General features: G+C 42.2%; 1 protein-coding gene across 1 annotated transcript in view; it reads left to right on the top strand.

The window, feature by feature from the left end:
* The first annotated feature begins 350 nt into the window (after positions 1-350).
* Positions 351-13,745, top strand: part of trim45 (tripartite motif containing 45) — a 22,857-nt gene continuing 9,462 nt past the window's right edge. The window contains exons 1-4 of the mRNA XM_006808149.3: positions 351-1,086; positions 2,945-3,233; positions 3,506-3,651; positions 5,401-5,717. Of these exons, the coding sequence (XP_006808212.2) occupies positions 599-1,086; positions 2,945-3,233; positions 3,506-3,651; positions 5,401-5,717 (1,240 nt within the window). The 5' untranslated portion in view covers positions 351-598. The remainder of the gene's footprint in view (positions 1,087-2,944; positions 3,234-3,505; positions 3,652-5,400; positions 5,718-13,745) is intronic.

The following is a 13,745-nucleotide window of genomic DNA, read 5'->3' as shown; positions in this document are numbered from 1 at the left end:
AAGAGTAATGTTCTCTCTGCCCCTTAATGCTCTCTGGTCGCTATGGTAACGTAAATATTTTTTTCAAAATAAGACACAACTACAACACGGGAAAAGACCCAGGCAAACCGAGTTAACGATAAAACCCATGAAACCCGTAAATTTCACACCCGAGCATCAACTCTCGCGGCCCGGTAACAAACGACTCGGTCCGTGGCCCGGGGGACTGCTGGTTTAAATGCAGGCAGTGAGTGGATATATCTTCCACCGTCCTGCCAGTAGATGGGGGCAGTCAAAGTCCCACACTGTGCTGAAGACTTCGGTAAAGTTTTGGACCACCCCGGATAGCCCGGGAGAGGTTTCCTATTGGTCTGCCAATGAGAGAGGTGTCAAATGTCCCATGGAGCAGTAAACTTCTCATGATCAAAAGTGGAGCTTTCGAATGGCCTTATAATTAATGAATGGGGTGGATTGCCGCAGTGCAGAAAACGTGTGATTTATTATGCAGAAAGGGGATTATACAGAAGTTTCCTTCAGCTCTGACAACTTTTTCGAACTCGCTGGGGTTTTTTTTTTTTCCCCCCTTTATTCTTGCTCCAGAAATCACCCAAACTGAACAATGTCGCAGTCAGAGCAGAAAGAAACGTCGGAGCAGGGAGCACAGAGCTCTGGACGCGAGCAGAGCGACGTGTTGGTGAATCCCAGAGCGGTGTGTAAGGTGTGTAAGCGCCTGTACCGGGACCCTAAAATCCTGCCGTGTCTGCACACGTTCTGCTCTGACTGCATCGCTCAGCTGGAGCCGTTTTCGGTGTCTTCACGTATCCAACGGGATGTTCCGGAGGGCGGTAAGCGGGACAAACCACTAGAGGCAGACCGACCCGCCGTCACTATCACGGTGCTCTGCCCTGACTGCGACTCAGAGGTAGACCTCCCTCCGTCCGGGCCCGTCGGGCTGAGTACCGACCACTTAGCACTGGACGAAGTATTCGTGGAGACCCTGGAAACGGACGGCCCGCTGGGATGCGACCTGTGCGGAGAAGGAGGTGCTGGGAGCCGCTGCGAGGTGTGCTCCGTCAACCTGTGCGAGTTCTGCTGCCAAGCGCATAGGTACAGTTAGCTCCGAGGCTAGTTTTTAATTCTGTTTTGCTATTATGCCTTAGCTCAGTTTTCTTTATCCCTTCGTACATCCCACATGCTGTTTTTTTGTTTGTTTGTTTTTTGCTGTCTAATGTATTAAATTAGGTTTTTACCGTGTTTAAAAATTTTAATCTATTACTTCTACTGCTCGATAATCTGTTTGGTTTTCGTTTGAGTCTGTTCCACAGACTGTAAATGGAAGATAGCTATTGCAAAAACGTCATCCATTCCTTTTTGAGATCTCCTTTTTAAAGTGTCAGGCTGTGCATCGTAGGCTACTGTGGCCCTGAGAGGTCAAAAAGCACACTCTGCTGTTTGGTGACAAAAATTTGCAAATTATGCAGCATGTTTTATTCATTAAGCCCTGGATCCTTTCTCAATTCTCAAGTACGCGAGTCCGGACTTGCCAAGAACGCGATCATGGACACGTGATTTGTACAAATGGAACACCAGTATACTTGATGATGTCTCAAGTCAGGAGTTTTTGCTGCCGTCCCCTCTTAATTTAACTGTGATTAATATATTATGAAGCTTAACTTAAATCTCAGCCAAACCGATTTACCCAGGAACAAATAAAACACTGAAATAAACCAAACATTAACAATTAGAAATGATCTAAGTGACTTATATATCATGTTTAACCTCAGTAGCGAAATCTCTTTTAATAAAAATTGTGTACATGTATGCCTTAATAAAAACAAACAGGTGAGATGTTAGAAGGCTTTTATTTTTATTTTAGTGGACAATTACAATAGACAGCTGCTGGGGTTTGGAAGAGAACTGAACAAATATTTAAAATATAATCTGATCATTTTGAAGTAGCCTTCAGAATCTCCACGTATTAACATGCTGTTTTTCTTCCCGGTGAAAATGTTTCCTCCTGAATTGAAAAATATCTCTGTAAACGATGTGCCAGGAGTCCGCTGTTCTCACCGGCTCTTGTGATCCTCAACCTCCCGGTCTGCTATGGAGCTGGTTGGTAACAGACGTCTCCGAAATCGGATCACGTTTGGAAATATTTGATATCTTGATAAATCGAGCAGATCTTTGAAGTTTACACAGCTACATTCTCACTTGAAAATAACTTAAAAGTTTATTTTGTTACCCAGAAAGAGTAATATTTAAAAGTTTTTAGCTGCGCTCCTCTGCCATTGCTGCATTTGGGTTTTGGACTAAATGCATTCTGGGATATTTAGCTGTACCAAGTACACAAGTCACCACCGATGCATGCTCGATAAAACAGGCAGAGCGAGAACACATCCGGAAATTTTTCGCATTTTCGGCTTGATGCGTACTTTGAATTGGAACAGTACTTGGTCTCCGACTGATGACGTATCACGAGTTAACAAGTACGCACAAGTACGCATATCGAGACAGGCCCCTGGAGTTACTGGCTGAGACCATAAACTTTGTATATATTAGGAACTGATGGTGGTTTTCTCAGATACTTTTATTCAACTGGATATTTTGTTTATTTGTTTGTTTGTCTTTTGTGTTTGTACTAACAGTGGCACAACACTAATGGTTAGGCGTGACTTATTAAAGGCTGTTTTGTGGTACTCTCTGCACTGCAGTCAGTTACAGTGGAAATTTGAGGGTTTTTTTAAAATATATATTCTGCTTTGAAGAGACTGAGGTTTAAATTGTATTTTACTCTGTTCTTCTTCATCACTAACTGATCTTGTTTACGTATGTCTTCAAGATGGATTCTGAGCCGTTCTCTGCACTAACACACTAACACTGTCTGCACAGACAGTAGCAGACATCCTGGGAAATCCAGATCTGTGTTCTGACTTAAAGATGTGCTCATATGTCTGTGTGTCCTCAGACGGCAGAAGCGAACAGCGTCTCACTCCATTCAGGCTCTGGAGGAGCTGAAGGCTTGTGGTCGTCTGGTCCGGCCTGTCCTCTGCACCCTGCACCCGGGACAGGAGCTGCGGCTTTTCTGTCAGCCCTGCGACCTGCCCGTCTGCCTGGAGTGTGCCGCCACGCTGCACCGCGACCACCGCTGCTGCCCCACACGTGATGTTATCGATCGCCATGGGGACCGCATCAGAGAGCTGGTTAACGTGCACCTTCGACCCCGACTCGAGCGACTGGAGGAGTCACTGCAGAAGGTGAAGACTGCCATTTTATTGGGAAGATATTCAGACTTATGAGCCAGTGTCCCATTACCTTCTGTCGTTGCCTGCGCTTCATGTTTACAACAAGTGGCATGAAATTTGGGTAGCTCACAGTTAAACAAAGGGCACCGCTGCTGTCACCTCAGAGGAGAAAAAAAGCCACATACTCGTTCTGAAAACCTGTTCTAGCACAGATTGTTAAGCTTATTATTTTAAATGACCAGTATGTGCTTTTAGAACTATAATATACATTTCCACTGGCACAGGTGGAAGCATCTCAGGAGACTTTGCAGGCACGAGTTGAGGCCACAGCCAATGAGGTGAGGGCATTCGCACGAGGTTACGCCAGCGCAGTGGAGGCCCACTGTCTGTCTCTGCTGCGGCGTCTGGAGGAGCTCCGCGTCCAACGGAGGTATAAAAACATGCATACTGACCAGCTTAAACTTAGCGGGGATTTGACGATTCTCTAGATCCTGGGTTTCCCACATTACATTAGATCAGTGGTTCCCAAACTTTTCTTGCTAGGCCCCCCTTTGTTTTACAAAAATGCCCCCCCCCTCTCCCGCACACACGCACGCACAAACACAAACACATCCTCCAACCACACACACACCCATATTTTGCTCCATTGCGATTTATTTCACACCTCAAACAATTTAGTAGTAAACAATTAAGCAAATACAATACAATAAATTACAGGTAGTAATAAAATAAACTACTAACTCTTTTACGCTACGTCCGCACCTACACGGGTATTTTTGAAAACGCAGCTGTTTCGTCCACACGGAAACGGCGTTTCGAATCACCGAAAACTGAGATTTTTAAAACTCCTTTTTTGCGTTTACGCGTGGACGAGGAATACAGAGTTCGTCACGCAACGTCAAAGGTATGTGCCTTTTTTCACGTCACGCTGTGTGCCACGATATTGTTTACATGAGATGAATTGCAGAATGGCAGATAGTCAGATTAACAGTATTTTGTCTCTATCTTCAGGTTTTACATGCTTACATACACATGCAGTTATTGTCCCTCCATTTACAAAGGCAGAGGCATCACGGTGTGATTATTTTACATGTAGTTGGGTTTTTTTTTCCTGTGTAATAATATTCAACATTGCTGTCAATACATTTTTCAAAAAATGCCTCTCTGTGCGAAATAGATTTAAAAACATAAACAGCTGTGAGATACAGTTTGTCTGTGATTTGAACCGGGGGAACAAATTGTAGCAGGATCAGCCTGATATTATTTGTATCCAGCTGTAACTTTACTGTATAAAGAGCTAACATCTCCAAAATGTCAGGAGTAGTTAGTCATTACAAGTGTTTGTGAACTAAAAATCAAGAATGTGGGATACTGTTTGTCTGTGATTTGAAGAGCCAAGCGCTAATTAGCATATCATTACCTTTCCCAAAGCTATTTCTCAAGAGGAGACAGGATCTTATTGCCACAGCAGGACACAATGCTGTTCATGAATCAATTTCCTCGCACTGCCTAAAGATGAATGAACCACCCCAGGACTGAATAGTTTACCGAGTAGTTACTGATTATGATCTAGAGTCGCCAAAGTTGTGGTTAAGATTAACAGGTTATTACAGTTTTGTTTTGTTTTGTTTTGTTTTTAGTATTACAACCTCATCAGTGTTTAGATTATAAAGTCAGACCCAGAAAATAAAACCCAGGAAATCTTCTGCTAAGTGTTTGTGGATCCATTTCAACACATTTTTGTGCCAGTATATATAAAAAGTCAATAAGCTGAGCAGCTGCAGTTTCACTGGCAGTGTGTTTGATATCGATGCTGTTGTCTTATTGTCTAATGTCCAAATGCTCTTTTTAGCTGATTCCAAGTGGATGTTGTTTTCACTGGACTTAAAAGTGTTTCTTATTTTGTGAAGCTGTTGACTTACTGCCACCCCAGTGCGTTTGAAATCTCCTGAAACAGAGCTAATTCTGTGTGTTATGTTTTGAACTGATCATAACCTTTTAATCACACAAAAATGAATCAGAATTAAACAAGCATAAGCAATCCATTTATTTCTTGAATATTGTAATACAGTAATTATTCACTGCCATGCCACAGATACCAAAAACCACAGATGGTCTACCAAGAATATTGTGAGGAAATGCTTTCAACTTTTGCTTGTCTAACTTCTCTGTTTATCAGGAACCACCTCCACTTACAGGGGGTGCAGCTTCAGCAGGCTCTGCTGGACATCCGAGGCAGTGTGGAGTTCGCAGAGCGGCTCCTGAGTTGCGGGTCTGACGCTGAGATCCTCAGTGCCAAAGGAGTGACCTTGAGAAGACTCACCAGCCTGGCAGAGAGGGGTTATGACCCCCACCCAGCAACCGTTGCCCCTGATGATGGCAGCAGTATATCCTTCATGCCCAGGGAACCCGCAGGGGAGGTGGAGGGCTACCCTGTGGTCGGGGTAATCAACTCTAAGACGGTGGATGTCAGCAGGTGCACCATTGAAGGAGAAGGTAAAAGAAAGTTTCAGCCATGGATTCAGAAGGTTAGGAATCCATACTTACTTCAATAACACCCTTAAATAAATCACGGCAAACTATTTTCAGGGTCATGTGTACATATTATATATTTTTTAAGTGTTTTTACTGGCGATAAAACCAATTGTTGGTCTGTGCTATGGACAAGTTTGACACCTTTTCTCCTCCACAAATTTAAGCCGATATCATTTTAGCCCCTCCTATTTTTATAAATTCTGCACTGAGCTTTGAGGTCTCCGATATATTCGGCTCCCACATACTGACGGGGCATTAATATACATATATACTAGGGTGAATCGATACACAAAATTCACGGATCCGTTCGGTTCAATACTTTGGTGTCACGGTTTGATATTTTTTCGATACAAAAAAATGTTCATGCCTTTTTAATTTGTCATTTATTAAAATTATAAATATATATTTTAACTCAAAAGTAGTTTTTAAATTTAATGTTGCTGAAACAACAAAATAATAAAAGAAAAATTAATCTATCTGATCGAGAAATCACTCATCTTTGGAAAAGAGAGTTTATTACAGAGAAATGGCTCTTTCCAAAATAAAAGCTATACTATACGCTTCTTCTGGGCTATATTCTCAGCAGCATATTAACCATATCAGGTCCCCATAAGGAGAATCATGTGCTAACGGCTGTCTAAATGACTCGGGTAAAGTTTGTAGCATGCATGCTTGTTGTTTTTGTCTGCTTCCACTTGTCTTTGCACTAGGATGATGTTGGCAAAAATATTTGTTGTGTTCCCACTAGTGCCGTCAGCGTTAATCTCGTTAAAATGACGTTAACGCCATAACGCCTGACACGCTTACCTTCAGGGTCATACTTCACATGAAAACCAAGATAGTTCCAAACGCCAGATCTGAACGAGGGTGGGGGAGGTTCAATTTCGGGTAGCGTTGAGGCAGTTGCCTTATTGCCTTGTTGCAACGAGCTTAGCTTCTGGCTTGCTAGCTTGCGCTGCGCTCAGTGGATCTGCACTCGACAGTGCAGCCTAGGCGGAGTAGTCGAACGCAGATCCACTGAGCGCTTAACACAGACAACATCGTCAGAAGAAAAGTTGATTAAAAAAAAAAATGGTATTGTTCGATACATATGCGTACTGAACCGAAAGCACTGTATCGAACGGTTCAATATCGATACGAGTATTGTTGCACCCCTAATATATACATATGAATCTATGTTGCAGGCCGGATATAATTGTATCATGGGCCAGATGTTTGACACCCCTGCCCTAAACCATATCAGCCACTTTCAAGACTTTCAAGATGCAGCATACACAGGAGTTCCAGAAAAGTGCAGTTCCTCAAATTTCCACTTGAGGCTCGCTCCAAAAATTACTCACTTTCCATAGACCTCCATGTTAAATTCCCCATCTTTAGAGCAGAAGTAAACATGTTGACAGCTTGCCACAAAAACTTGTTTTGGTCTCTGTGGCAAATTTTTGTACTTCATGACAACCACGCAGGTGAATTTTTATGCAAGTCAACCATTTTAATTGTGTTAAAGCTAAAATTTGTGCCTTACTAGGCTGTTTTGAGTCATAGGTGGGTGACATTTTGTGTCATTCCGAATTCACGATTTTTAAAAAAGACAGTAAATATGATTAAAGCATGTTTTAGGTGGACAGACCCCACATAATGTCTCAGTAAATTACAAACACCATGCTAACCAGACTATCTCCTGGGCTGCCCTCTTACCTAAATACATTCATGCCAAGTTTAAAGAAACAGACAAAATGTCAAACTGAAGGTTTTAAAACGTTAATCTACAAACAAGTCATCATAGTGACTGTGCCCATCTTTTATATACAGTCTTTGCCTAAAGTGACTCATTGCATCATCATTATGACCATTGTTTTTTTATTGTAAGTCTGTTATGTACAAGTCTTGGGTCATCTTCCATTTAGATTTTCCTAGGAAAATTGGAAATGGGTACAGTGATTTACATTTCACATACAAATACCCCTGAAAATACAGTATGTAAGGCAAAAATAGAGTTTGTACAATTCTCACAAGCTTGAAATTCAGTAATGTTGAGGGTCAGGCTGTGGGGAGCCCCATCCATGACTGATAGTGATGCATTATATGTTTTTCTATGCAGGTATGCGTACTGCATTTGCACTATTTGTGTCATTGCTAAACAATGACACTGTTCCCAATCAGACGCTTTCCCAGTTGTACTGCATTGGGGATCAGAAATGTGATGATACTTTTCTGTGTTCATAATTCCATTCATTTCCACAAGTTTCCAAAAGCCACTGGCTGAACTGCAGTCATAAACCTGTAAGCACACCCTGTTTTAGCTTTCCTCCGACCTCCTCTGTACATAGCGACGACCATTTGAACCAATAATCTCTCATTTAGATTCATCGCTTCATCAGATCTGATTTTCAGTTCAGTTCTTACATTAGCCTTTTTCCCCGTTTCCCTTCCTTAAAAATGGCTTCTTGACAGCCACTCTTCCACTGAGTCCACATCAGGACTTTTGCACAGTATTGTAAGTTTAGCTTTGAGTTTGCTAAAAGCTAACTCGACTCTTTTACAAATGACTTTTGCTTTGTTTTAACATAAAAACAGCTTTAGGCATTTCTGTTTTTATATTCAAGGAGCCAGATGACCTGAAGCTGAGAGTCACATGAACTGAGTAATATTTTAAAAGAGTGTGTAACAGTGACAAAAGCAAATTCATTTAAACTCAGAACTCTTGTTTTTCTAGCCACATCAGTTTAGAGACCGAAGGTTGGTGTGAGGCAGAGACGACAGTACAGACTCATGCAGCACATAAAGACTGTTGTTTTGTCTCTGGGGACTTTGGCTTAAAGGCAGAAATTCCTTCTGGAGTGAAGAATGTTTAGGTGACTGAAGAGGCCTGCAGGCAGTGCACAAACATAACAGGGACACATGCAGTGTTGGAGGAACGGGGATCAGCAAAAGTACAGGACAGCTTTTGAGCGACAGAATATTTACGACTTTCCTTTTGTGTTAAAATGTTTTATAATAGAGGAGAAGCATGCACACGGGGAAGGTTTGCTTGCTTTTCCTTTTGTTTAAATGATTGCTTCTACTGCTGTCCTTAGTAAGTTAACAGTTAATCAGAAAACTAATGTGAGGAGGCAGAAATATGCCCAAAGGTTCTCCTTGTGACAGTCTGTGTGATCTAAATCACCTCGTTTGTTATTGTAGAAATAATCATTTGCGCATCAGTTGATTATGCAAACTGCAGCTGTTATTCATTACTCAAAAAAGCACCCAGGTACTGCCACAGTTCCCATCCTTCCACTACACACATGCAGACGCAGCAAGCAGGAGATTTGTAGCAGCGTTTCTCTCTCTGTCCCAGAGCTCGGATTAAAGCAGTGTTTACTTGTGATAAATGGGAAACCAAAGCAAATTTGGACTTCTTTGTTGAGTCTCGTTGGTATCCAAGAGCCGCTGCCAATGTTTGCCAAAGAGTCAGTCTGCCATGTGATGTCAGGCAGTCCGTTTGTGTGCGGGCTTGCTTGAGTCTGTATTAAAGTCGTGTGTACTGCATTAGATGTAGAGCCGTACACAGCTCTCTGGTCCCTGCAGCGACCTCTTCATTTATCCAGCTTTACTTTGGGCTGACGTCGGTTGCTAAGGCTTCTACTTTTTTTCCCTCCAGATTGAGGATCAATGCATCAGATAAACCAGCTTTTTCCAGCTTTAAGTTGCTTATTCTTCCCAAATTGACTGCAATCAGTTTAACACAGTGTGACACTCTCAATTTAGGGGTTCAGATTTCAGTCTTGAGTATAGGAAAGTGGACATCACAGAGGCTTACCAACGATTATCCCCTCTTTGTGCGAAAAGAAGATTTGAGGCGTTGAAATGGACTGCAAGACTGAGCAGCACAGGTGAATTGTGGGTGAGAAGAGCTGTGTCTTTAGTGGTGACAGCTGCTAGTACTCAGCTTAGCAAGAAGACGAACAGAGATTCACAGATAATGCAACCGTATGTTCAATCAATTTACTGTCAAGACTCACCTAACTTACCCCTGTGTCCGCTCAGCACCAATGGCACTTTATATGCGCTGAAGAGAGTGCTGAAAGGTTGGATGAAATAACCCTCTCAGCACTCCCTATTTATTTTATTTGCATTAAATCTTTTAATATTGGTGTACATCAGAAATAATCATATGTTGATAATGATAAAAATCTGTAATAGGCCAGTATCAGCTCATATTAGCTAAGCTATATGCAACTTAGGCTCCACTGAAATGCAGTGTTTAGGTTAAAATGGGAAGATGTTATTTAAAAAAATAACTGCGAAAATCTAACGTAAAGACATTTAAATATATTGCATGCAGATAAAAACTCTGGCGCCCAAGAAGAGGTTTTCACCTCTCACCAAGGAATCAGTAAGCTAAGTATACTCTTACTGTTTCCATAGGAATAAAGAAGGTCCATACTAACCAGGGGCTGCTAATCTAATCCACTGATCATCAGGAAGAAAAGCAGAGGTTTGGGCAATTTACTAGTCCGAAGTGCTGGTTATTTCTGGGAAGGGTTATAAATGTATTTCCAAACAGTTCAAAGTCAATCATTTTGCAGTGAGAAACATTATTGACAAATGGAAATCATTCAAGACAGTTCCAGGTTTTCCCAGGATGTTCGTGCATTGCTTGGAGAAATTGAAAAATAACCTGAGTGCTACATCTCAGTCCTCAGCTAACGTGTCAAAATTCATAAAAGTACAATTAGAAAAAGACTAGATAAATATGACTTTATTGGAAGGTTTGCAAAGTTTTATCAGAAAAGACCACAAGACTTCTGGAACTGCACAATGGTGGAGTGGTGATGATCTGAGCTTCCTTGACCTTGCAGTCAGTCAGAAGCTAATGAATCATGCAGTGTTCTTACTTTTTGCATAGAGTCTTATGAAAACTGTATATTCCCTGTATATGCAGACCAGTCATGCTCCCATTGTGTATTCACCCCCAAAGGCCCAGTTTGAGCCAGGAAAAACCCTGACACTCTGAGTATTCATGAATTCTCTTTGTCATTTTCGTTAGTTAAAGCAATTTAAAAGGTGTCCATTGACGTCTTTATGTAATTGGGTTTTCCTGACCAACATAATAACACAAATATTTAAAATGTGGAAAAGCAGCACATCAGTATTTGAGAAATGGAGTCTGCTGAATGCCTGTACATTTTGCTTAAAGCGTCTCAAATAGGGATGGGTACCGGTATCCGTTGCCATTATGGCACCAGTACTGACATAAACGGTAGTAACCAGACCGAAAAGCAGCGCACATTTCGGTGCTTTATTTCGGTGCTTCTTTTTTTTTTCCTGAGATGTCATACACTTTGGATTCCAGCCAATCATTTTACCTTTGCGAGCGTAGTAGGCGGGCCCAGGTACGTACGTTCTTTCAGAGCAGAGCTACAGATTAAAAATCCCCAAGGCAAAGCGGTCAAAAGTCTGGCTGTACTTCACAGCAAAAGATGCAAACTCAGCAGCCTGCAACAAGTGCTTTAAGGTGATACTGTGCAAAGGAGGTAACACCTCGAATCTGATGAAACACCTGGCGACGCATAGTGTTTTGTTAAAAGCCGAGAAATGCACCATATTTGATAGCTTGCTGCGAGACCTCACATCGTGCATGTCTACTGCGGGTGTGTTGCCTGTTATCGGACCCGGAGTTAGCAACATCCCCCAAAAACCCGAAGAGTAGAGTCCTGGCCCCTAGCCCTGCCAGAGTAGCAGAAATGATGACGGATGATGATGGCAGCAGCAGCCGTTCTTCTCTGTGTGAGTAGCTTAATGTTGTCCGTGTGTAATTTACGCTGAGTAAGCTAACCACGTTATTACATTAATGCATGTAAGGTGAACTAGCAAACACCGCCGTAGTTACATGCGGCTGTCTTTGTGTTTGATGGCAGATACTCCCTTCACGCTGGCCAAAAAGGCTAAAATGACCAAAGAAAAAGTGGAAAACAGCTAAACATGAGAGGTTTTTGGACAAAGTTTTTTCCATTGTTTAAGCACTGCTTCTAGCCAAGAGTGATGAGAGCAGCAGAAAAGGCTAACATTGTTATCTTTTTACAAAAAAACAGCTGAACATGAGAGGTTTTTGGACCAATTTTGTGTTTTCCATTCTTTAAGCACCGATTCGAGCACCGTTTAAGCACAGGCACCGTTTCAAAACTACCGGTTTGGTACTGGTATCGGATAAAACCTAAACGATACCCATCCCTAGTCTCAAATGAGAAATCTTGTTAATAAATATACTTTTGGTCGTCAGCTTCAGCCCCACTGCTGCACACGCTGGGCGTACAGGCCCAAGTGCCAGAGGGGGCACATAAACATGCATGTGATCATCATGATCCAAATGATGAATAATTCCAGCTTGAGATTAGGCATAATTGCAAAGGTCATCTGTACACAATACAATATGTATACAGTTGCCTGAAACATGAAAAGTAACCATGAGATCACTCTCACACAACTCTTTTCAACTTCAGCAGGAGTCCCGTAATGCAATAGAGCTGCACCGTTATTAAAGGCAGTTCGTCCCCTTAACCAGTACTCCCATTCATCATCAGTGAAGGAGCCGCTGGAGTTAGTTCCATTAGCATCCAAACAGCTCTCCCTGCAGCTGCTGGAAAACACTGAATAATAACAAATGAAAACACAGCGTGGGATCATTTGTTATCAAACTGCTAATGGACTCTGAGGAGCAGGCGCAAAGCGGCATTAATCATTGGAGTGAACACAGGTGATGCGCGCTGTAACATGACAGAAACAGCTGATGAATATCTTGAATGAGACAGCGGAACAAGTTAATGAAATGCTAAATAATGACGCAGAGGTGTTTGAGAAACTCGACAATGCTGAAGTCCAGCTGCGCCTGAAGTCCCCTCCACATGCAGTTCGTTCATCTGGACACTGACCTGCGTAAGCGCTCAGCGGAGGGCTGTATTGAGATTGTGATCGTGCATCTGTGTGACTGAAACCTGTAGAGGCACAAGACAAATGTCCAGGTGTCTCAATGTCGTAGTGTGTCTGAATGATAAAGTGCCTCATTTATTCTTTGTAGGTTTTTCTGTCCTTCTTTGTATTGTTACCAACTTTTCTCTACCTTGAAACATCTTTTCTGGGTGTCTGTGTGCTCTTGCCATTTATGAAATCTCTGCATATGAAGAGGTTGCGTCCATGTATTAAAACTTTACATATCATAAATAAACAAGATGCCTCCAAACTCCCAGGTTAAAATGCTCCAACGTACCAGCATGAAAAAGCATGTTTACAGACTGATAGGTTGTGTAAACCATCATAGAAATTGTATGGTTGGTGATTTTCTTTATAGTTCATTCATTTGGACACCGGGATAGTTTGGGCCATTGACAGGTGTGCTGACACAGGTGCTGTAGCTCGAATATTGCCTCCTAGGCTTCATGCTACAGTCACACTAGGGACAGTAGTTGGAGACTGAAGCGCAGCTAAATTTATTGCTTTGCACTTCAAAGCAACCATTTCAAAGGCAGCTCACCATCAGCTGCCGTCTTCAAAGCAGCAGGGGTGCATCAAGACAGCAATAAAATGGCAAGAAGACAGAGTCAGAGTCTACTCTCTGTCAGGTTTTGATTGAATGGGGTCTATTTGTCAACTACATGCAATCTATCGGGGATCAAATGGCAATCAACTGTAATAAATCACAAATCTTTTGCCACCTGTTGCAAAACTGTTCCTGTGAACATGAAGAGAAGTTTGCATTAAACAAAATTCATTACTCTGGTCCTGGCCTCCCTGCACTGGCTTCCAATTGAATTTAGGATTCATAAAGTTCTTTTATTGGTTTTTTAAATCTTTAAATGGTCTGGCACCTGCGTATCTGTCTGATTTGCTGAAGCCCTATGTCCCCACTCGTTCACTCCGGTCAGCTGAGCAGCTGTTGCTCTCCGTCCCCAAATCACGGCTGAAACTGAGAGGAGACCGAGCGTTCTCTTTCGTGGCTCCTAAACTTTCGAC

Source organism: Neolamprologus brichardi, chromosome 16 (assembly GCF_056152115.1).
Source record: "Neolamprologus brichardi isolate AB-2024 chromosome 16, ASM5615211v1, whole genome shotgun sequence".
Lineage (NCBI taxonomy): Eukaryota > Metazoa > Chordata > Actinopteri > Cichliformes > Cichlidae > Neolamprologus > Neolamprologus brichardi.
The sequence above is the reverse complement of the archived record's forward strand: the minus strand, read 5'-3'. Positions and strand labels throughout refer to the sequence as shown.